Here is a 22,492-nt window from a genome sequence, read left to right on the forward strand (position 1 = left end):
TTGGAGACAGCCATCAGCTGTTTGAAAAGCTGCCTGTGAACCAATCCCTTAACCAGTCTCAAAAGAACTGCTATTAGTCAAATTACAAAAGAAAATTAACAATGTCACCTTTTGGGCACGGTGTGTACATCACTAAAGAAACAATCGATCGATCAATAATTAAATAACAATTAAAACAGCATTATGTGCCATACAAAGTCTCTAGTATTTTGCTTTTTGATGGGTGATTACAGAGTCATTACACATTTTTTAAACCAAATTTTATAGTATCATTTTCATTGTTTACATTAAAAATAAATATTGTATTATTTTATATTGTGATAAATAATATATTATAATAAAATACTAGATATCATAAATATTATTTGCTATTGGTATATTACATAGTGCAGGATTTTTTTTTATTAAATATTTTTCTGATCATTTAGATTCTGTATATTTAATGAAAGAACTAAAGCACAATTTTTTTTTTATCTGTTTTCCAGTCTATTTTTTACTTTAAAAAGCAGTATTTATTTTAAAACCTTTTAATATATGAAAAATTATCAAATCTTTGAACATTTTTGAGTGAAGCAATAAAATTGAATCAAACGTTCCAACTCTAACACAGTTTTGCAAATGACACAGGCTTAGAAAACATCATAACCAAATAGAACACATAACAATTATCGTAATTTTATCAATGTTGCCTAATTATAACCCAAATTATAACCAAGATTTCACACCAGTTACAGAAACAAAGACATCTGTTTGAAGTTGAATTGTGAAACATTTCATCATCCACCATAACAAGTTACGAAAGCCTTTAAACTGTCGAAATCCAATCCAGTCTTCTGAATGTTTCCATTTGAGACATGAGAAACAGTTTAGACAATAGCCTTCAGTAATACAGGGTATTACTGTAAATGTCCCGCTGTCCTGTTTAAAGTTTAGATTTGGATTACAGGGTTTTCTGCATCTGGAGGCTTGGTGTCATATGGAGAGCTCTTTTAATATCTGCTTATGTACAGAGCTTTGCTTAAAAGCACAGTGCCTGTATCACAGTCAAGGTTATATCTGAATATTTTACTCCATTTAAGTGTTAAAAGCTTTAGAGCTGTGTGTGTGTGTGTGAGAGAGAGAGACAAGGATCATAAGAGTGGGTGTGGGAATGGCTGTGACGATGTCAAAAAAGTACAATAATTAAATATATTCTCAAGGACACAATAAGCATTTGCGAGTGGAAATGATCCCGGTGGCTGAATGCATCAGTGTCTGCGTTGTATTTGTTACTGCACGAGTGCTTCATCATGGCTCATATGTCCTCATATTGTTCATATTGCAAATGACAAGACATGAATGCCAGAAAGGGGATCATTCTGAGCACACATGTCTGGATCTTTTTTGCTGAGATGGATTGGAGATCATACAGATTAAGACCATTTTCTTTCAACACAGTTATGATGATAGCTTTTCTTACTTTAATCATGCCTAATAATCTCAGTTAATATCCTTGAGCAATTAAAGCATTTTGCATGGCTCAACTACTAACCACAAAGTACAGACTCCTAATGCTTTTTTGTTTGGTTTAGGAATAGTGGTGTCAGACCACTGATGGTGACGGTTCTGATGTTTTAATGTTGTTTTAATAACAAGACTGTGTATAGTAGTTTAGGTTTTTAAAGATTTTATACATTAAAATTAGGTAATGTGTTAGGTAAAACTTGTCTTGAGGTTTTTTTTATGTGAATCGTTCATGTTAAATGTTTTTAAAATGTTAATTTGGATGGATGGATGGATGGATGGATGGATGGATAGATAGATAGAAATTAATATTAACTATGATTATGCTGTATAATATTGTAAATTGTTAACTAATGCATGAACAGTTAACATATACAACCTTGTGTAAATTGTGTCATGGATGTGTTTTCTGCATTTAAAAAAATAACTCCAGACGCAGGGCAGTGGAATGAAAAACACAAGGTCTAGAGACTTATTTTTTAAAAGTTGAACTTTTAAACTGAGCATCTAGTGTTTAGAACACTGCGTCATGAAAAAGACTTGAGCACGGTCAAGCACGTCCATATAGCACGTTTAAATAGAAAAACAATGGAAAGGCAGTGCAGCGGAATGCAAATACACATTCTTTGTGAATGGCACCTTACGGTTTAATCTCAAAACTTTATTTTATTCCAAAAGTAGAAGTAGAAAAAAACCTAGAGCAACCAAGTGATATTCAAAAGTGCCATTTGTTGCATTTCTGTCATGTGCATTATAAGTTTTATGTTCAAACTTAAATCTCCTCCTTTCAGATTCCCCAAAGAGTAGTGAAAATATTACTGCTGCCCAAGCACTTTTTGTCACATGCAACCGTGGCCAATGGATGAAATGAAGAAAGTCAGTTTAATGTGCTGTCCTTTCACCTCTCCCTCAGGAATGCTTGGAATAAATAAATGAATGAAACAGCCAGGGAACAATGTTTTTTAAACTGACCGTTTGATAGCTTTGAAACATTCCTTTTTTCTGTTCCTCCATTGGCTAAAGTATATTTTATTTAACCAGGATAAATACATACTGTAGCATGTAACATGCACCTGACAAATGAGTTAAAAATGCTTGCAAATGATCATTTGAAAGAAAAAAAATGGATTAATAAAGCAAAAAAGCACATTTTCTTTAAAAAAATTGTAATGTTCACTATGTAAAGCTAGAGCACTATGAAGTTCTTTTGCTCTGTGAGTATGACTTTGAATGTGCTCAGCCATCACTGTTTTTTTAAAAGTGCTTTTGTTTGTTTGAAGTTTGTTTTACGATCCAAAGGCTTGTGTAAGCCACAGCACACATTTTTATCAGTTGCTCACTGCATGCTAAATATTTACTTATCATTAAGTGAATGAACCTTAATTCACACAGCCTAAGCACCTTATGCTCGCCTGTTCACTCGCACTCTAATGAATGTATGCAAATCCATCATAAATCTGAAGATTAGCTAAATCATTTTGCAGTGCTTAAAAAAACAAAGCGTGAGCTAAAAGGGTGTTTGTGTTTTTGCGCCGTGCCTACACCAGATTTATAGGGGCAGTGGCTTTCCCTCCTGTTATATTCATAACGCGACAAAGGTGGAGATGAAGGAAAATGAATTGTTTTAGCTGACAGGCCAAGGTCAAGTGCGGGAAACAAAATAGAAGGACATCCCCAGCTAAGAGGTCAGGGTGTCAAAGTTCACTGGTCTTTGAATGAAATATCATGAAAAATGCACCGGGGCAGGGATGGGACGAGATGGCAGAGCTATTTTGGAAAAATTGTTGAGCTGTTTATTTGCAAGTCATTGGAGCTGAAGTAATACACCCTGGGAATTGCCACCAAACACAGCGCTGCAACATCTGCTGTCCCTAAGTGAGTTAGAGCACGTCAGACATCTTTATGTCACTGCAGAGCCGTGATGGATGCGGCCCCTAGAAAACGTTGCATAAAAATCTGCTGCGCCGTTTTGGCCGTTAAGTGAAATTACTATTTAAATTAATGGCACTGTCACAGTTTATCTGTGCAAAGAATGAACGCTGATTAGGGTATTAAACAATTAGCAATTTATCATACTGGTGGTTGATGGTAATTATAGTAGTGATGGTTTACCCAAGGAAATAAACCAGGAGTCACTTCCTGTTAGAAGAATATTAAACTGCTTTTCAGAAAATTATATTCTTTCTTCCCTCTGCCACGATCTCTAATGCTATAGCATGTTCGAACAGTTTCATCTTCTTGGTCCTTATTACAGTTCCTGGCATATGCCTGAAAATACAGTTTTATAGTTTGCATATTAATGCAAGCTTTTCTCAAAATGTATAATGAGTAATATGTAGAATAAGCAGTCTGACCGTCGATGTATGCTAGCGTTCAAAAATATGGGGTCAGTAAGTCTCTTCTGCTCACAAAGGCTGCATTATTTTTTATCAAAAATGCAATAAAAATTGTGATATTGTGAAATGTTATTACAATTTAAAATAACTGTTTTGTATTTTAAGATATTTTAAAATGTAATTCATTCCTGTAATGGCGAAGCAGAATTTTCAAGAAACATTTCTTATTATTATCAATGTTGAAAACAGTTGTGCTGATTAATATTTTTTTGAGGAAACTCTGATACATTTTTGGGGGATTCTTGGATGAACAAAGTCCAAAAGAACAGCATTTATTTGAAATAGAAATCTTTTGTAATATTCTGAATGTTTTTACTCCCACTTTTGATCAATTTAATGCATTGTTGAATAAAAGTATTAAAAAATAAATAAATAGAAATCTTACTGGCCCCAAATTTTTGAACAGTGGTGTCAAAGCAGGTAGTTTAATACCCCTCAAACATAGCTGTGTTTGCAAGGCTGGTGCGTGTTTGTTGAGTCAGGCCTCAGAGAACGCTATGATGCTTTTAGAGGTAATAGGAGAGGATGCAGATATGGGTGCTGTGCGCTATTGGGAGGAGACAGTGGCCAAATCACCAGGTGAAGCTGATTCCTCATGCAGCACGGCCGTCTGCATCTTTTACATGTCAGCTGCACATGCAGCTCTCTGACATCTGACATGAAACGTCCCATGAGCTGTAATGGCCACATGTTGGATTTTAAAAAATGTGCATGTTTATATGTCAAAGATGTTTTCATATGCATTATTAGTTTCAGTTTAGTTTTGACTGTTTGACCTATGGCAACAGTGCTGCAGTGAAGTACCAGGATGAAGTCTGAATAAATTCCAAGTGCCATTCAGACAATGTTCTAAACTGCAATTCATAACTTTACTGCACTATTACAATGGATTATGATGATTAAGGCTCTCTTGCTTATTAAAAAGCATTTTCCATGTGTATAAATTTGTTTTACATAGGCTTCTTCTGCTGTGGAGAGCACTACATCAACACATCTACTTCCTGGTGCTGCACGGGTCCCGGCGGAGAGTCTAAAGTCCATGTGGTGGAGAACAGGATGGCGTCGCTGAAGTGCTGCTGGTCAGAGGTGATTGATCAGGAGGAAGAGTGTTGTAATGGAGTGGGCTTCAATCCGCTCACATCTGTGTGTGCTGACAGAGCCCCGGCCAGCATCCTCATCCTGGTAATTAACACTTTCACTCAGAGTGACATATTCACTGTATGCTCGTTCAGCAATAGTTCTTCAGGATGAAGACTTAGTGGAGACTTTGCCCTCAAGCTGTTCTGTAGTGTCACGCCAGTTTCTCAAATTCGGATTATAGCAATGCTTTGCCAAAAGTTTCCAAAACAGATTATGGAGAGACTAGTACTGTGTAGATAGACTTTTGACTAAATATCTGGTCCACACTTTAGCTAAGAACTGCCACTGATAGAAAAAAAAAATTTGTTTTGTTTTGTTTTTTGTGATGTTTAGGTGCGGGTTTATCAGAAACCATTGATCCCACTATAATAGAGGGAAATGTTAGATTTATTCAAATCAGCCCTGTGTGAAAAGCAAGTGCTCTTTATACCTTTAAAAAGAGCACTTATTATGGAAATATACTTAAGTGTGAACTATATGTAATTGCATGTTAATTACAATAAATAAAAATGTATTATAATTAAAATTTATATGACATTTAGTTACTTAAGATTAGTAGGTATTAAGTACATCCTTGTATGTAATTTAATAGTTACTTCTATTGTCTTTGAAATAGGGCTAAAGCGTTATGCTGAATGTGCTCACAAGCATTTATAGTTAACTAAAATATACTTTAATATAATTTATATTGAAATATGTACAGGTATGCCAGGTATTTAAATAAATTTGTAATTATACATTTGTTGCAATTTAATACATTTAAAATGTTAACTTTAGAAGTTGTTATTTTAAGAAAACCTGATTTTCCATAAACAGAACACAGTAAGTATAAATAAAATTGACCAGAATGCAGTTCTAGTCATGGATATCTAAGTTAACTTACTACAAAAGTATTTCAAACCAAACTCTGATCCCACTAACATTGCAAACTTTTTGACAAATCAAATAACTATACAATCTTCAAAAGTGTTCATTGTAGAAATTCAGTATCTTATAAACACAAATTTGATTATAAAAATGTTTGACCTCAATCCTGGAAATTGCATGAATCCAACCAATCAGATTAGAACTGCCTGATCCAGACTTTTATATTCAGTGCGCATCAGACAATCAGCAAACAGACTGTGAGAGGAGACTTGGAAAAGACTAATTTTATTTTTTATAATTAGCTGTTAGATTTAGCGTTGATAAATGATCAGTGTTAAAGACTGTTATTGGATAGGTGTTTTAGTAAAGTAGTTGAGTTTTAAACTTAAGCTGCCATGATGTAAAGTGGAGGTTGGAAATATAAGGCACAGAGCAGTGATGTATCTGCTCCTCTCCTCAGGAAGTAGGCACTCACAGTCACACTTCATTAATCAGATTTGCTCGCTGTAACACAAGCTCATCGTGCACCCAGCTTGAGCTCACAAGGAAAAGAAAGAGACCAAGAAAAGAAAACTAGGATGGCGGTCATTAACTTGTAATTATGTCATTAAGGGGCATCCGTGCTATTTATTGAGACAGAGGACTCCATACACACCCGCTGGCAGGGGTACTTTGACACACAACAGTTGTCTGATGACTGTTATCACTAATGAGAGCGTGTGTGCATGTGTCCTTTAGGAGAAATGCCGCCCCAGTACAGTGTGTCCTGTGTCGGTGGCCGCAGGAGCGTACTGTGGCTTGTGTGATTTTAGCCCGGTACAGTCCATCTGTACATGGGTACCAGGTGAGCCGGTCTCTACGCACGTTTCATCTCCCTCTGCTGCCGCCCACAGCCAGCTCTGCCCATCCTCAGAGGAGCTGATATACAGTGGAATGGCAAAACGATGCAGTTTCACAGGTAAATAGGTCAACAATGTTTGTGTACATTTACACACAAGATTTTTTTTATTTATTTACTTTTTTTTTTATGCTTATATATATATATATATATATATATATATATGTATGTGTGTGTGTGGGGACCAGTGTTGTTATTGACCTGTTATTAACAGTGTTGGTATTAACTAAAACTGCAACTAAAACTTCTTAAAAATCTTTTAAAAAATAGTTATTGAAATAAAATATAAATATTACAAGAAAAACTAAAAATGAAAAAACAAAAAGACATATTTAAAGAAAACAAAAAAACTATAAAATTACAGAAAAATAACAACATTACTTGGATTTAAGTATATATATATTCTAATGTAAAATAACCCTGCTCTACCCAATCACACACTCCCTTTTTTTTTTAAATGTTGGCAATTTTAATATTTCACAGATCAGGGGACACATCCTTGTATGTGAAAAAATAAAATGACTAATAGTTAAGAAAAAAATTATTATATTATGAATATATATGTATATAATAATAATTTATATATATATATATATATATATATACACAATATTATTATAGAATAATAATAATAATATATATTAATATAAAAGCAGGGTCATCATCAAGTGGAAGGGGGTGAAGGGGGCATATTATGTAAACAGCCTTTTTGGGCCCAAAGGAGAGAAAGCCCACTTTTTTCCCGAGCCCTGTGAATTTAAGCAACAGCCCTGCAAACGAGAACTAAATGTATCCAATAAACAAGAAATGGTATATGCCCAACATGCTCTTTTATGTAAAGTCATCAAACCGAATGGCTCACGCACACACACAAAAGAAGAAAGTGTCAGTCATTTCGGGGATGTTCCTCACACTGTAAACATCTGCACATTTTATGTGGTCACAAGACCAGATGCTTTAGTGTGTATTAATTGTCATGAGTCATAAATCTCACCTGCTATTTCAAACCCATCATTAAAACTTTAAGGGCGTTTAGAGCGCCCCCCCTTGACACACTTATTTATCTTTTCAGGGGGAGTGCTGGCCCCTCTTACTGGCTCAACCTCATCTGAGGTGTTATTTATTTGGTTAGTTACATCTGTTTAATCAAGACTAATGCCGGAGTTGAGGGGGCTGGCTAGCATGAGGAGAGTGATTCTAGTCAGCGCTGTGCCACCATCTGGGCAGAAGCGTATAAACCTGTCGTGGCCCTGCATTCCTCCAGATGTTTCTCACACCCCCATACCCCCGCAACCCGGAGAAAGATGACACTGAGTGCTCTCGGACAAATGCTGCACAAGCGTTGATTTGCCAGCCACACAAATATGAACGATTTCACTTCCTCCTGACTTTGTGTAGCAAACACCCTTGAGACCTTTTTGGGATATTGTCAGTTTTAAAGTCAACATGAAATAAAAAATTACCCCCATTAAATCTATCCTTGTGTGCCTATAGTGTTGTGACCATTATATGTTATTTTAATAGAAAGAAAATTGTTTTACATCCAAATGGAGTTGTCTTTTTTGACAACAATCTCCTTCAAAATCCACCTTACTCCATTCTAGAATGAAACACCCACTATAGAATCCAATCAGTTCCTTACACAGGGTTTCCGCGGGTCCTTAAAAGTCTTAAATTTAGTTGTATAAAATTTAAGGCCATAAAAAGTCTTGGTACAAGAAAGTCTTAATTATGATTTCAAGAGGTCTTAAATTTGTGGATGGAAAGACTAGAATTGCTATATGGCTGAATGTGACGATTAAACTTCAAAAGGCTATGATTTCATTATATAAACATGAGCGCTGCAGGTTTAGTCAGGTGCTGCACTGTTTTGTGGACTGCTGTTACTGCTTTATTTCTGCCGTTCCGAAAGCTGGCAGAGAATGAATTTGCATTTTCAATAAGCCATTCTTCTGTTTTTGTTCAGACCAATGTGAAAATCCACCCATGTTTTTATGCTGCAAACACGCAGAGTTGTAAATGTGAACTGTTGGGTTGACAAGAAGATAATTCATAATAAAAATCTCAACAATTAAGACAGTAAAATAAATGTGTGTTATTTAATTAATATAATGATTGATAATTGTTTAAATTAATGTAATAATTGATACTTTTGACTCATCCCTTTTCTTAAAAATGGTTTAAAGGCTGAAATGTGAAGTTTATCATTTTATAAAACTTGTATCTGAACTGTAAATCATACTTTTTACTGTCATTTTACAGTTTAATATGTTAGCATAGACATTGCCCTATGCCACTCATATGGTATTAATTTTATTTGTGCAGGTCTTAAAAAGTCTTAAATTTGACCTTTAAAATCCTGCTGATACTCTGTTACTGATAAAATAACCATACATTTTTTCTTGTTGAAAATATTTAAAATTACAGAAGGGTTGCAAATTTTATTTTGTACTAACTTCCTCCATTAAGATTAATTCCAGCTGAATCCAGTTCTATTTCAACTGAAATTTAATTGAACCCCTTTAATTAGTCATTAGTTAGTAGAAGTAGTATGTTTTGTATTTACAAAAGAAAAGAAAAATAGCAAATTGGTATTTCTTAATGTACAAGCAAATGCACATAATTTAAAAATGTTACTTATATATTTACTTCTGTATTTGTATATAAAATTTTAGTTTTATGTAATTAAGTAGAATTATAGTAAATAAGATAGTTTGCTTAAATATTATTATTATTATGTTTTTATTTACAAAATATTTACAAAAAATGCTATTGCTTAATGTACGAGCAAATAAACAGAATTTAAAAGTTGAATTTTACAAATGTTGATTTTTTTTTTGTTGTAATAATAATAATTTAGTTTGGTCAACTTTAAGACTGTGTCTTGTCCTCTTAGATGGGTATTTTGTCATCCTGTCACTCCTATAAGTGCCTCCACCTGTCTGATGAAACCCATCTCTGAGATTTACACCCATGACTCCCCAAACACACGTTTACAACAAACCACTGTACTTCTGATAACAAAGAGCATTACAGTAAATGCAGGGTCCTTGGGTACTCTTTAAACTTTAGTCTTTTTTTAGTGTGAAGACTGAGACTCTATAGAAACTCTCCAGTGGTGTCGTCAAGAGGTTTCATGGGAATTCTGAGGAATGTGTGTTTGTGTGACTGTGTTTTCTCTGGTATGTCATTTCAGACACTGAACTGGACCCTTACACCAGTTATGAGTATAGGATTGGTGCCTGGAACAGCTTTGGCCGTGGGTTCAGTCCCTCCTCTCGTGTCACTACTAAAGAAGATGCGCCCTGGATTGTGTCTCCTCCTCACTGGAGCCATGTGGGTCTGCGTGATGACATCATCCAGCTTGAATGGTCAGCCCCTAACAAGCCAAATGGTAATTATCTCAAAAAGGTGGTGCTTGACTTATATTACATCCCTCTGTAGCAGAGTGAAACCAATCCATTGTCCTTTAAATATGTGAATTTATTTACAATGTAATATTATATATAAATTCATTTGAGAATGATTTGAGGTCCTGATGAAACCAATCTGTCCTAATTTCATAAAGATATATATTTTAGTTACAATATATTCTAATATATAAAGTAAAATATACATTTAATTTATTAGATTGATTTGAGGTCCTGATGACACCAGTTTACAGATATTGTAAATGTCAATTGATTGCTACGAATTGGGATTTATTATTTCTTGCTTTTACAAAGCGTTATTGTTTCCAGCTTGGAAATGTACAGCAGTGTAGTTTGTGATTGTTTGAACCTTTGCCAGGAACTATAGGCAGACACTGAACCTCTTGGAAATTTAATGTCTTTATAGTTACAAACTTTTTGAATTAATAATCCTACATAGTTGGACTTCTTTTTTCCCCTCAAATCAGAGCACATCATTTTTGTGGTTTCTTGCTGTCATGGTAATATTGTCATACGTTTATTCAGTAGAAGGTTTGGTTATGTAAATGATTAATCACGGAGTGAATCAGTTTGGGTAATCCACGCCTGAAGTCGTGACTCTCAGAAGATTTACTCACATTTCCCCCAACAAACTGGAAACAGGCTTTTTCTTCAGGCTGTAATGATATGACAGAGTGGAACTAGCTGATTGTTTTATCATCACTCCTCTGAAGACCTGCCTGTTATTAAGCGTAATCTGCATAGCTTGGTAGAATAATTTATGAAGAATGAAATTCACATGCGCATAAACACTAAGTGAGAATAACAAGCTTAATTTTAGGGAACTTCTGTGCCACTTAATATGTAAAGAAAGATGCTGATTGCTCATTAGGACTTCACTCTGTCTGCTAATCAAACGGCATTGCCACCCAATCTGTTGTGATTTTGAAAGAAAGTTAGTCCACCGGTTTCACTATTATACTGAGTGGAATATATGTTGAAGCTACTTTTTGACCCTGTGTGTTTTTTGTACTATGATAGGTGAGATAAGTCACTATGTGATCCTGCGTGATGGACAGGAGCGCTACCGTGGCACTGATCATAGCTTCACTGATGCAGGAGGAATCCGACCTTTTCAGGAGTATGTGTACCAGCTCAGAGCCTGTACTGCTGCCGGCTGCACAGACAGCTCAAAAGTGAGTCTGTTTCTCATCTGCCTCTCATCTTAATCCTTGTAGGCAGAAAATCATGCACAATACAGCAGTAAAGTGTATTATTTCTGTTCTTCTACTGGTGCCAAATGGTATTGCAACAATAATGACTGTTTCCATACAGGTTTCCCAAACACAACCTACCATCTGTTGACCAAATAAACAATCCCTCCCCAAACGTACACTATCGGTTGAGACAATATTGCTGTGTCGGACTGGTAGGGATGCTCTGGTCTGACACAGCAACATTGTCTCAACCAATGGTATAACATTGGTTCAACGTTTGTGTAACATATACTATACCACCAAAAAGACACAGTGTTACACTTTATGTGGAAAGAATTCTACAAATGACTTTGTTTCTGCTCATTAAACTGGGACAGGAAAAAATATTTAACATGTTTATTCAGTAGAAGGTTTGGTTATGTAAATGATTAATCACGGAGTGAATCAGTTTGGGTAATCCACGCCTGAAGTCGTGACTCTCAGAAGATTTACTCACATTTCCCCCAACAAACTGGAAACAGGCTTTTTCTTCAGGCTGTAATGATATGACAGAGTGGAACTAGCTGATTGTTTTATCATCACTCCTCTGAAGACCTGCCTGTTATTAAGCGTAATCTGCATAGCTTGGTAGAATAATTTATGAAGAATGAAATTCACATGCGCATAAACACTAAGTGAGAATAACAAGCTTAATTTTAGGGAACTTCTGTGCCACTTAATATGTAAAGAAAGATGCTGATTGCTCATTAGGACTTCACTCTGTCTGCTAATCAAACGGCATTGCCACCCAATCTGTTGTGATTTTGAAAGAAAGTTAGTCCACCGGTTTCACTATTATACTGAGTGGAATATATGTTGAAGCTACTTTTTGACCCTGTGTGTTTTTTGTACTATGATAGGTGAGATAAGTCACTATGTGATCCTGCGTGATGGACAGGAGCGCTACCGTGGCACTGATCATAGCTTCACTGATGCAGGAGGAATCCGACCTTTTCAGGAGTATGTGTACCAGCTCAGAGCCTGTACTGCTGCCGGCTGCACAGACAGCTCAAAAGTGAGTCTGTTTCTCATCTGCCTCTCATCTTAATCCTTGTAGGCAGAAAATCATGCACAATACAGCAGTAAAGTGTATTATTTCTGTTCTTCTACTGGTGCCAAATGGTATTGCAACAATAATGACTGTTTCCATACAGGTTTCCCAAACACAACCTACCATCTGTTGACCAAATAAACAATCCCTCCCCAAACGTACACTATCGGTTGAGACAATATTGCTGTGTCGGACTGGTAGGGATGCTCTGGTCTGACACAGCAACATTGTCTCAACCAATGGTATAACATTGGTTCAACGTTTGTGTAACATATACTATACCACCAAAAAGACACAGTGTTACACTTTATGTGGAAAGAATTCTACAAATGACTTTGTTTCTGCTCATTAAACTGGGACAGGAAAAAATATTTAACATCTGTTATAACTTATGAGTATAAATTATTTTAAACATGTTTGTCAAAGGTACTTTTCAAGTGGAAAAATGGTGCACATTTACAATCACTGCATATTTTCCTATTGTCCTTGGTCTTTGTTATAGTCCTACCTGCAAGTATTACGAGCATTGTCTAAGAGCTGCAAAACACTTGAGTCGTACTCCCCCTTTCATTCCAATGTTATGTGCCAAGTAAACAGGATATTTCTAATGGCAGGCTAATGGAAGCAGAGCAACAGCTGACTTCCTGCCATAATTGTTGTCTCCTTGTAATAGCTGTCAGCGGCTCAGCTGATGAAAGAGCAAATTAACCTGTCTATCTTCTCTTTTTATGTCTAATTTAGGATCCGATTATCAATAACCACACAGATCTGCTAGAGGCAAAGTACGAAGAACCTCCCAGAGCAGTGTTAGGTCCATTTTTCTTTCCACACACTTTCCACACACAGGTCTTGCCCGGCACACCAATTGGCCACCAATGATCCAGTACTTCTTTCTTCTTCCCCATCGCACGATTGTTTTTAAGTGGAGCAGGATTAACTTGTACACCTGCAAGCATTGCCCAAACAGTTGCAATAATTTTCAGACTCAATACAAGGGGAGCAATTACCACGGGGCACCCTGTTGCCACTCAGCTGGACCCTGCTCAGCCAGCTCTGTCGGTGGGAATGAGGAACCTGGTTTAATCTTTGTGAACACTCTGCAGGCTCACAAGCACATCAGGCCAGTGCTGGGCCGGCCTACACGTAGCCGGAAAAAAAAACACCTTAACCACTTCTCGTGGCCCTTTCCTAATAGTCTGCCACTCCTAAAGACAAGAGTTGAAACCACTAGTGACATTCTATTAGAGCAGGATATCCAAGCCTCCATTAGGGCAAATTGCTCTGTAATTCTTTTTGGTGTGTGTGCAGGTTGTGGCATTGACTGTCCAGGGGGAGCCAGAGGGAATTGCTGCTCCGGTGGTGAGCGTGCTGGGGCCCAGGGCCCTAAGGATCAGCTGGGTAGTTCCGGCCAAACCGAACGGTATCATCCGAGAGTACCGCATCAATCAGAGCACTGTTGGAGTCATCCACACACATACAGAAGGGGAGATGGCTTATAATGTCGCAGGTATTACAACTACACTACTTTTCAAAAGTTTGGGGTCAGTATGGTTTTTTTTTTTTAAAGAAAAAATATTAAGCAAGTTTGCATTAAAAAAGGTCTAAGGTGACTTATACTTTTACATTGTTACAAAATAATTTTCAAATAAATGCTGTTCTCTTGAACTTTCTATCTATCAAATAATTCTGAAAAAAATTTATTGTTTCCACAAAGATGTTAAGCAACTGTTTTTTTTAACACTCATAATAATAAGAAATGTCCCTTGAGCACCACATAAGCATATTAGAAGGATTTCTGAAGGATCGTGTGACACTGAAGACTGGAGTAATGACTGCTGGATATTCAGTTTTACCATCACAGGAATACATTTCATTTTAAATTATATTAAAATAGAAAAAAATTATTTAAAATTGTAATAATGTTTTTCAGTTGTTACTGTATTTCTTATCAAATAAATGCATTCTTTATGAGTATAAGAGGCATCCTTCAAAAATATTTAAAAATCTTACAGACCTAAAACTTTTGAATTGTAGTGTAATAATAAATAATATTATTTTGTTTGTTTTATATATAAACAGTAGTTACATTTGATTGATTATTTTTATGATATGTACTTTTTTGTAGTCTGTTTTTTTTTTTGTTTTTTTTTTTTATAATTTGTTTTAGGACCTTAATATAAATAATTTAAACATTTCATGTGGTGAATTATAAATAATAAATATCCCGAAAATTAGTGTAACTAAGTAATGGCGGAGTATATTTTGAACTGTAAAACTGATTAACATTGAAGAAAAGCTTGTATCTTTTACCTATAGACTATTAAGCAGCAACACTCTGTGTTATGTTGGCAATGGACAGCTGCACAACAGCCAACACACACAGAGAGAGGGATTTAGATTAAGTGCTCACAAACATCGTTCCAAGCAAGATTTACATTTTCTCTAAGCAGTATCTGTTTTATCTGTTTTTGTACTAAAAGTTTGTATTATTTTTATTATGATCATAATATTAATACAATAATATAATAATTCATCAATTTTTTTTTACATTTTTGTACACATTGTCTTAATATAGTCACTAATTATAATGTCTGCAACAATAATGTAATGTTTAGAGGATTTAGAGGATTTTCTCATCAAATATTGATGCATGCATTAATGCAATTTATTATTATAATTAGTATATAATGAAATTAAATTCAGTAAATTCAGGTAAAATTCAGGTAATCATTTGGAGGCATTATTATTATTGTTAGTAGTAGTAGTAGTATTTCTTAATGATACTAATGATGATGATAAGAATAATTCACAAATACGCAGGCATTTTTTTATGTCTGCTATAGTAATGTAATGTTTGTAGGCTTTTCTCAGCAAATATTGATATGTGCAACAGCAGCAATAATAATAGCAGTGGTAATAATAATTATTATTATTCTTATTCTTATTATATATTTATTCATTAATTTATTGATTTTTAGTCTTAGTGGAATATGTATTTTGTTTCCTTTGAAACATCATTTTGAACAGGTTTCTGTTCAGATAGCACATTTGTGGTGTAAGTGTCTGCCTCTATGGACCAAATGAAAAAAGTGAATGTTTCTCTCTCCAGCCTGTCGACACTATCACTGACATGATTATCAAACCTGAGTCGGGCACATCGTTTTGAAGAGCATCTGATCTCTTTCCAGTCAAGATTAATCTGAATGAATCGCATGCAGGGAGCCGCTCCTCTGGGAATGCTAACATCACAAAACGCCAGAAAGAATGACATCCTCGCTTCTTGTGTTTGAGCTCATGAAAATCAGGCTCATTTATGTGAATATATTGTATGTTTTTTGTTTTTGAGAGCATTCTGACTATGTAGTCTGTGTAGTTTAAACACCTCGTAAGTGAAGTCTTACTGAAAGCAAGCGATGTCGGCTGCTCTCGGCTGCTGTTCTTTGTGAAGAATCTCCTGCCGTGTAGTTCTTGCTTTTCCTCTCCGAACACAAGCTCAGACCTCCCTGCCTTCAGCAGCGCTCAGCCACTGGCTGCCTGTCAGTTCACTCCAGAGGGCCCGCTGGGAAGCACCACATCTTTGTAAATAAGCTTGAAATCAGCAGGGACCTTCAAATGGCTGGAGCTCCTCTGCAACTCGCTGTCGACCAAAGATATTTCAGTAAGCAGTGGTGGTAAGGGGCTTTCGGAGTTCTCTCTGTTCCTCTGAAGGCCCTGAAGTTGGCAGCGAAGGAACGCACCAAACCAATCAGCCAGTCCTGGATCCTGGGGAGGGAGGGGATCTGATGGCAGATTTGGCTGGCTGGCAGTGTGGCGTGTTTAAGACTTGGCTGGGGGTGATGGCAGGCATAGGCAGACCCGTTGGCTGGTATGTAAGGTGGCGGTGATGCTGTTCAATCGCTGGCAGGGGCTGCAAATGCCTTTGCTCGGAGTTTCCTTTGTGGAGAGACTCTAAAGCCGCGTTGAGACTTTCATGTCCCACTGTGCAGAGCTGGTAAATCCTACCAGTGTTTTGTGGTGTGCGCCAACTCGACCGGCTTGAGCGTCTGTGTTTCAGTGCAGACTGCTGCTGGGAAACACCTCTGTGCTCCTTAAAACCTCCAAACTTCTTACCCTCCCTCACTTGACATGATTAAACACACACACCAGAGTACTCAATCTTCCTGCTTGCTTTCGCTGTGGCAACAAAAGCCGCCACTTTAAACACCACATTAGACACACTGGATTAGAGATTTAGCTTTTTTCTATGTGGTACCTATGAAATAACTAATACTAAAACTTTGATTTCAAAGAAAGTTGCATTGCGATTGTTATATGTGCAAGTTTACATCTGCCCATACTATAAAAGACTGAAATTGACTGAAGATGTGTGACGCATGGAATTGAAAGTGATCGTGTTTAAACATTTCTATGCTGCCCTTTGTAGCTACAAGAGCTGTGCGCACGTTCACACGCACTGTGAGAGCCGGTCTTTTCATATGACAACTCTCCTAGTGACAAAGACAGCTCCTGTCCCCTTTGTTATTGTAATGAATGGAGACCAAATAAATGAAAGGCATCAATAATTAAAGCGTTATTAGTTTTAACTGTGGCTTCAACACATTGGGAAAATGCAGTGAGCGAGAAAACGGTTTAAAGCTTTTTTTTTAATACCTTTTGAATGTTGTTTTTAATAAGGAAAACAAAATGACTAAAAACAAAAAGTGTTAGGAATGTTGTCCTAAACTCATGGATTTAATATAAATTGGATTACTTAGATGGTATAATTAAGATTGTAGATTACACCTCAAATGCCCTAAATAGGGCAGAAAAAAGCTGATTAATTTATTTTTATAAATATGATGGAAATTGCAGCGTGACATGTGCTTTAAGTATTTGCATAAAACATTTATTAAAAATAATATAAATTATTTGTCCAAATATGAGAGAATTATACATGCCTGTGAGATAAAACTCTTAATATTGTGTAGTCATTGCAAATTAGCTCATGTTAAATTAACTATCAAATCCCCAAAGAATCTAAAATATGTATAGCTTTTCATTAACTGATGTGAATTATTGCTCTCAATTATATAAATTATGTTGCAAGCCATGCGTTTAATTGGACATTTGCAAAATAATTTATTTATTAATATACAGTAGTACTAGCATTTATATTTATATTTCCCACTAGAGTGCAAATCTTTAGTGAATCTTAATAAAGTGTAATACTAGAAAAGTATTCTAAGCATTATAACATAATTTGCACAATTAAAAACCGAAAGACATAATGTCACAATAAGCAACAGTCTTATGTAAGTGTATGAAGTCACTGGTTAGTTTTTAACAAGCACCACCATCATCCTGAGTTCCCTTTACCTGGCTTATCTGTCTCCCGTGTGCAGCTGCTTTTTCAGGGTTCACAGAGGTCTGCCCATGTCCTGATAGAAGAGAAGAACCTCTGCCTCCTAAATTATGCGTGAGCGGGAGGAAACCGATCCTATAAAAGGTATCAGGGGTAGTCTCCTAGCTTGGCCGACACGTGGAGCCCACAGATCGCTTCATAATCCCCTCCAGACAGAAAAAAACATTAAGTAATTGTAGACAGGATGTAGGCACTTAATTATTTAGAGGTTTTATCAATGTGGCAGGTAAAGTGAGTAAGCATTGCAGGCCTTTTCTTATCAGGTCGCCACGTTCAGGGATTGCACCTATCATCTTCTCATATTCTCTAATGCAAACAGTAAATGGCAGCTTGTCGATAAAATACCTTTTTATATCATTTATTACCTCACACTTCCTCGCGGTGCTGTACAGAGCAATTTGGATGACAGTTACGGCATTGTTTCACTTTGTGTTAGCCATGTGCTACAAATGGGCCGCTGTGTGCTTAGGGGGGTTAGAGATAAAAAGAAAAAGATTTTAGCTCCTGTTTATTTATATATTTATTTATTTGCCATTTTGATTAAAGGTGCATACGTCTTTAATAGGCTAAGAGTGCCCCCTTCAGTTTGTATGAGAATTCAAAATCTTACTGAGAGTGATGTTGTTAATGGATTTTTGTATCTATATGTATTTATTATTATTATTGTTGTTTATTATTTTATTGGAATAATATGCATGCATATTAATAATTATGAATTCCTGCTTGTGATTAGACAGCATATGCTTCCTTTAAGTGCAAATTCATGTAAAGAATTTAAAATAAAATATTTCAAATTATTTAATGTCACCTTTCCTACCTATAATAATAATAATAGTAATAATAAATTGGAATATTAATGCATTTACTAATACTATTTCTATAACTAACCACCTTAAGATTCATTCTGACTAATCATTCAAAAGATTTATCTGAATAACTTTAGTTATAATCTTAGTAATAATCTTCCTATTATTTTCCCAAGTAGATTGATCTCTAAATTAGGTTGGATTTACACCATGCAAATGCCTTCAGCCCCCCTGAACACCTAATGTTATAATAACTTACCCCTAACACTATAATAACCTAGCCCTTCTAGAATACACACCTGGACATGTTTTGCATGGCGATGTGTTAAGCGCAGCTTTAAAGGCAGTATTCAGCGGTTGTCCCCTGTGTTTAGTATGCTCAACAGAATTCTTTACTTAACCCAAACACCGCTCAACGTTCTGAAAACATTGATCTGTGTTTGGGTTAAATGAGAGAGGCCATCAGGCATACTAAGCAGGAGCGCGGGTACATGCGTTTCTCCAGATGTGGAGGCAGTGCTCCATGGACACAGGCACGGCTTTACGGGGTGCACAGAGTTCAGGAATAGAGTGAGATTTAAAGTGCTTCAGGATTAGAACCAGATTTAGAGTTCTTACTGCTGAAGATGCATCTTTGTCACAGGTGCTGTGTTAGACACCAAATTACTCAAACTTTTTGTATTATTCATTCATTCATTCAGTTATAATAAACCCAATATTTCTAATTATATTATAAATTATTTATAAATAATAATTAATTGTATTTTTTTGTCAAATTATAATTACAATAGCATGTATACACTGCTTTTTAATGAAACAAAAAGCTTTTGTTGATTCTGTTATTTATACATTTAGCTGTTCATTACTCCATTGGCTAAAATATTACATTAAACAGTCCAAGAATATTCTGGAAGGAATATTCTTGTCATGTGAAGTACATTAATAAGAGCTGTTAGACAAGAATGGGACAACATTCCTATTCCTAAACTTGAGCAACTTGTCTCCTCAGTCCCCAGACGTTTGCAGACTGTTATAAAAAGAAGAGGGGATGCCACACAGTGGTAAACATGGGCTTGTCCCAACTTTTGAGATGAGTTGATGCCATGACATTTAAAATCAACTTATTTTTCCCTTAAAATGATACATTTTCTCAGTTTAAACATTTGATATGTCATCTATGTTGTATTCTGAATAAAATATTGAAATTTGAAACTTCCACATCATTGCATTCTGTTTTTATTCACAATTTGTACAGTGTCCCAACTTTTTTGGAATCGGGTTTGTACATTTAAATGAGCTAAATTAGTATTGATAGTTTTATATATATGTATATATATATATGTGTGTGTGTGTGTGTGTGTGAAAATATAAATATTAAATATATTCCATTATATTCATATTTAATATTATTTAATGTCTTGACCAGGTCTCTCTCTATAAGAAGAGATTGCAATATCTCAGTGGGATTTTCCTGGTTAAATAGGAATTATTATAAGTAAATAATAATAATAATACTTTGAAATTATATTATTATATGTTTAATAATAAATTCATTAGCACCTATGGATATGGACTGTAATTGAGGAGGTGATTGTTCTGTGTGGAGTTTAAAGGCAATACTGTTTATTACCTTCATGACTGTTTTTGCAGGTCTGGAGCCTCACACCAACTACAGCTTCATTGTTGTTGCATGCACTACAGCTGGTTGCGGAGCAAGTCAGCCATCTATGGGCCGCACGCTGGAAGATGCACCAGCAGGTTAATGCACAGGCACATACACACACTCACTCATCTCATATCATCTCACAGTAAAACATTTCAGAACCTTAAAAAATTGAGTTCTTTTGATTTCTCAATGCATAATCACTGTTATTATACTGTATGTATATATATATATATATATCATTATAATTAAATATATGTATCAAATGATGAAAAATCATTCTGGCCTTCTATCAACACTTGCCTCTTCCTGTCCTCTTTTTTTCTCTCCCTCCCTCCCTCCCTCTCTCTCTCTCTCTCTCTCTCTCTCTCTCTAGATGTGTGGACAGTGCCCAGGCATATACAGGTGAACTCCTCAGCAGTGGAGCTTCACTGGAGCCAACCTCTCAAACCCAATGGCCTACTCTCTCAGTATCGGCTGCTGCGTGACAGAGTGGTCGTCTTCACCGGTGACGGAGGAAAGATGAGCTACATAGACACTGGCCTTCAGCCCAACACCAGGTTCTATCTATCAGCCATCTTTAACAAGCCATTAGCACTTGATTATCGATTACATCTAATCCTATGTGTGTCTTAAAGAATCCTGGGACTCTACAATAACAGAGCTCTTCAGTAACAGAGCTGTTCTGATACCAAATCATTAAAAGTTTTTTAAGAGGAGTGAGCAGGGAAGCAAGCTAATGAGCAGCAGTGTTGGCTTGGAAAGTTGCATTGATCGCGTTCCCCTTGTTACTCAGGAAAGGACAGCAACACAACTTTTCTGCTGTTGATGGATAATGAGAGAAATAGGAGTTTTTCCATTTTTTTCATACATTTATTAATAGTATTACATAATTGAAAAAAGTCAAATGTCTCTCTCAATCTTTCTCTTTCTCTCTGTACTGTATATTATATACAGTATATTCAATATATATATATATATATATATATATATATATATATATGGTTATTATTAGGGATGCACCAATACCACTTTTTCCAGTACTCGCCCGATACAGATACTTTTATTTTTGGTACTTGCCGATACCGAGTACCGATACCAATATTTTTATTGCATTTGTAAATTTTTTAAATATTGGGTACAGAAACCAAAAGAGTATGTATAATGTTAGTTGGTTAACTTCATTTATTAAATAGATAGTCAAACCAAAATTTATTCAGACACCCACATTTCTCACATTATATTTAGAAAATGGTAATAAAATATGCTAAGAACTGAGCGTTAAATTGTGTCAGAACAAATTCAGCTTGATAATGTCAGATAACTTTGATAGAAAGGTATGTAATAGATTACAATCAACCAAAAATTAGACAGCTGTTAGTATGACAGTATTTACACAACTATCAATACTTAGTCGGGTAGCCAATAGCCTTTATAATAGCCTGTAGTCTCCTGGGCATGCTGTCACCCAGCTTCATGCAAACCTCAACTTCAATGTTTTTTGAAAAATGTTTGGTCCCAAATTTGTATCAATTTTACTGGTAGTCCACTGTATGAAGAATTTTTAAGTATGATTTGTCACAGTTTACTTTATTTTGCTGTCCTCACTTACATAAATGAACTATAGTGTCCTGCACCCACTAGTAAAAAAATATAAAAAAATTATATCTGGTCTCTGAATAATTTTTGGTTTGACTGTATATCCTTCGGTTATTTTCACACTTAATTATGCACATTAAAATGTATTTTACAAGTTTTTGTTACTGTCACGGTTCCTTTTTTTGCTCTATGGTACATCATCTTTAATTTAATAGCATTGGAGCTGCTTCATTGCAGCGGCTCAGTACTGTAATCAAGCACTTTGCTGTAATAATGTAGGGAACCACTCGCTATAAATCTCTTAACTGTGATATTTTCAGAAATAGAAGTCGGGTTTTTTTCAACTGAAACGTGCTGCGATTTATATTCCAAAGCCACTCATATAATGCACAAACACTCAAGCAAGCAAAACGCGCAACGCGTGCACGTATTTGTAGCCTACTGGTCCAGAATGAGAGGACAGTAGTACAGCCTAGCGCATTTCACACAGGCTGAAAGTCGT

General features: G+C 35.8%; 1 protein-coding gene across 1 annotated transcript in view; it reads left to right on the plus strand.

Annotated features, from left to right (window-relative positions):
• The window catches only part of LOC107583304 (Usher syndrome 2A (autosomal recessive, mild)), a 227,522-nt gene that overhangs the window by 163,520 nt on the left and 41,510 nt on the right, over positions 1-22,492 (plus strand). The window contains exons 50-56 of the mRNA XM_016269485.1: positions 4,858-5,081; positions 6,645-6,864; positions 10,001-10,198; positions 11,256-11,410; positions 13,830-14,028; positions 20,379-20,486; positions 20,768-20,951. Of these exons, the coding sequence (XP_016124971.1) occupies positions 4,858-5,081; positions 6,645-6,864; positions 10,001-10,198; positions 11,256-11,410; positions 13,830-14,028; positions 20,379-20,486; positions 20,768-20,951 (1,288 nt within the window). The remainder of the gene's footprint in view (positions 1-4,857; positions 5,082-6,644; positions 6,865-10,000; positions 10,199-11,255; positions 11,411-13,829; positions 14,029-20,378; positions 20,487-20,767; positions 20,952-22,492) is intronic.

The sequence above is a fragment of the Sinocyclocheilus grahami genome, unplaced genomic scaffold (assembly GCF_001515645.1).
Source record: "Sinocyclocheilus grahami isolate Dianchi unplaced genomic scaffold, SAMN03320097.WGS_v1.1 scaffold4.1, whole genome shotgun sequence".
Lineage (NCBI taxonomy): Eukaryota > Metazoa > Chordata > Actinopteri > Cypriniformes > Cyprinidae > Sinocyclocheilus > Sinocyclocheilus grahami.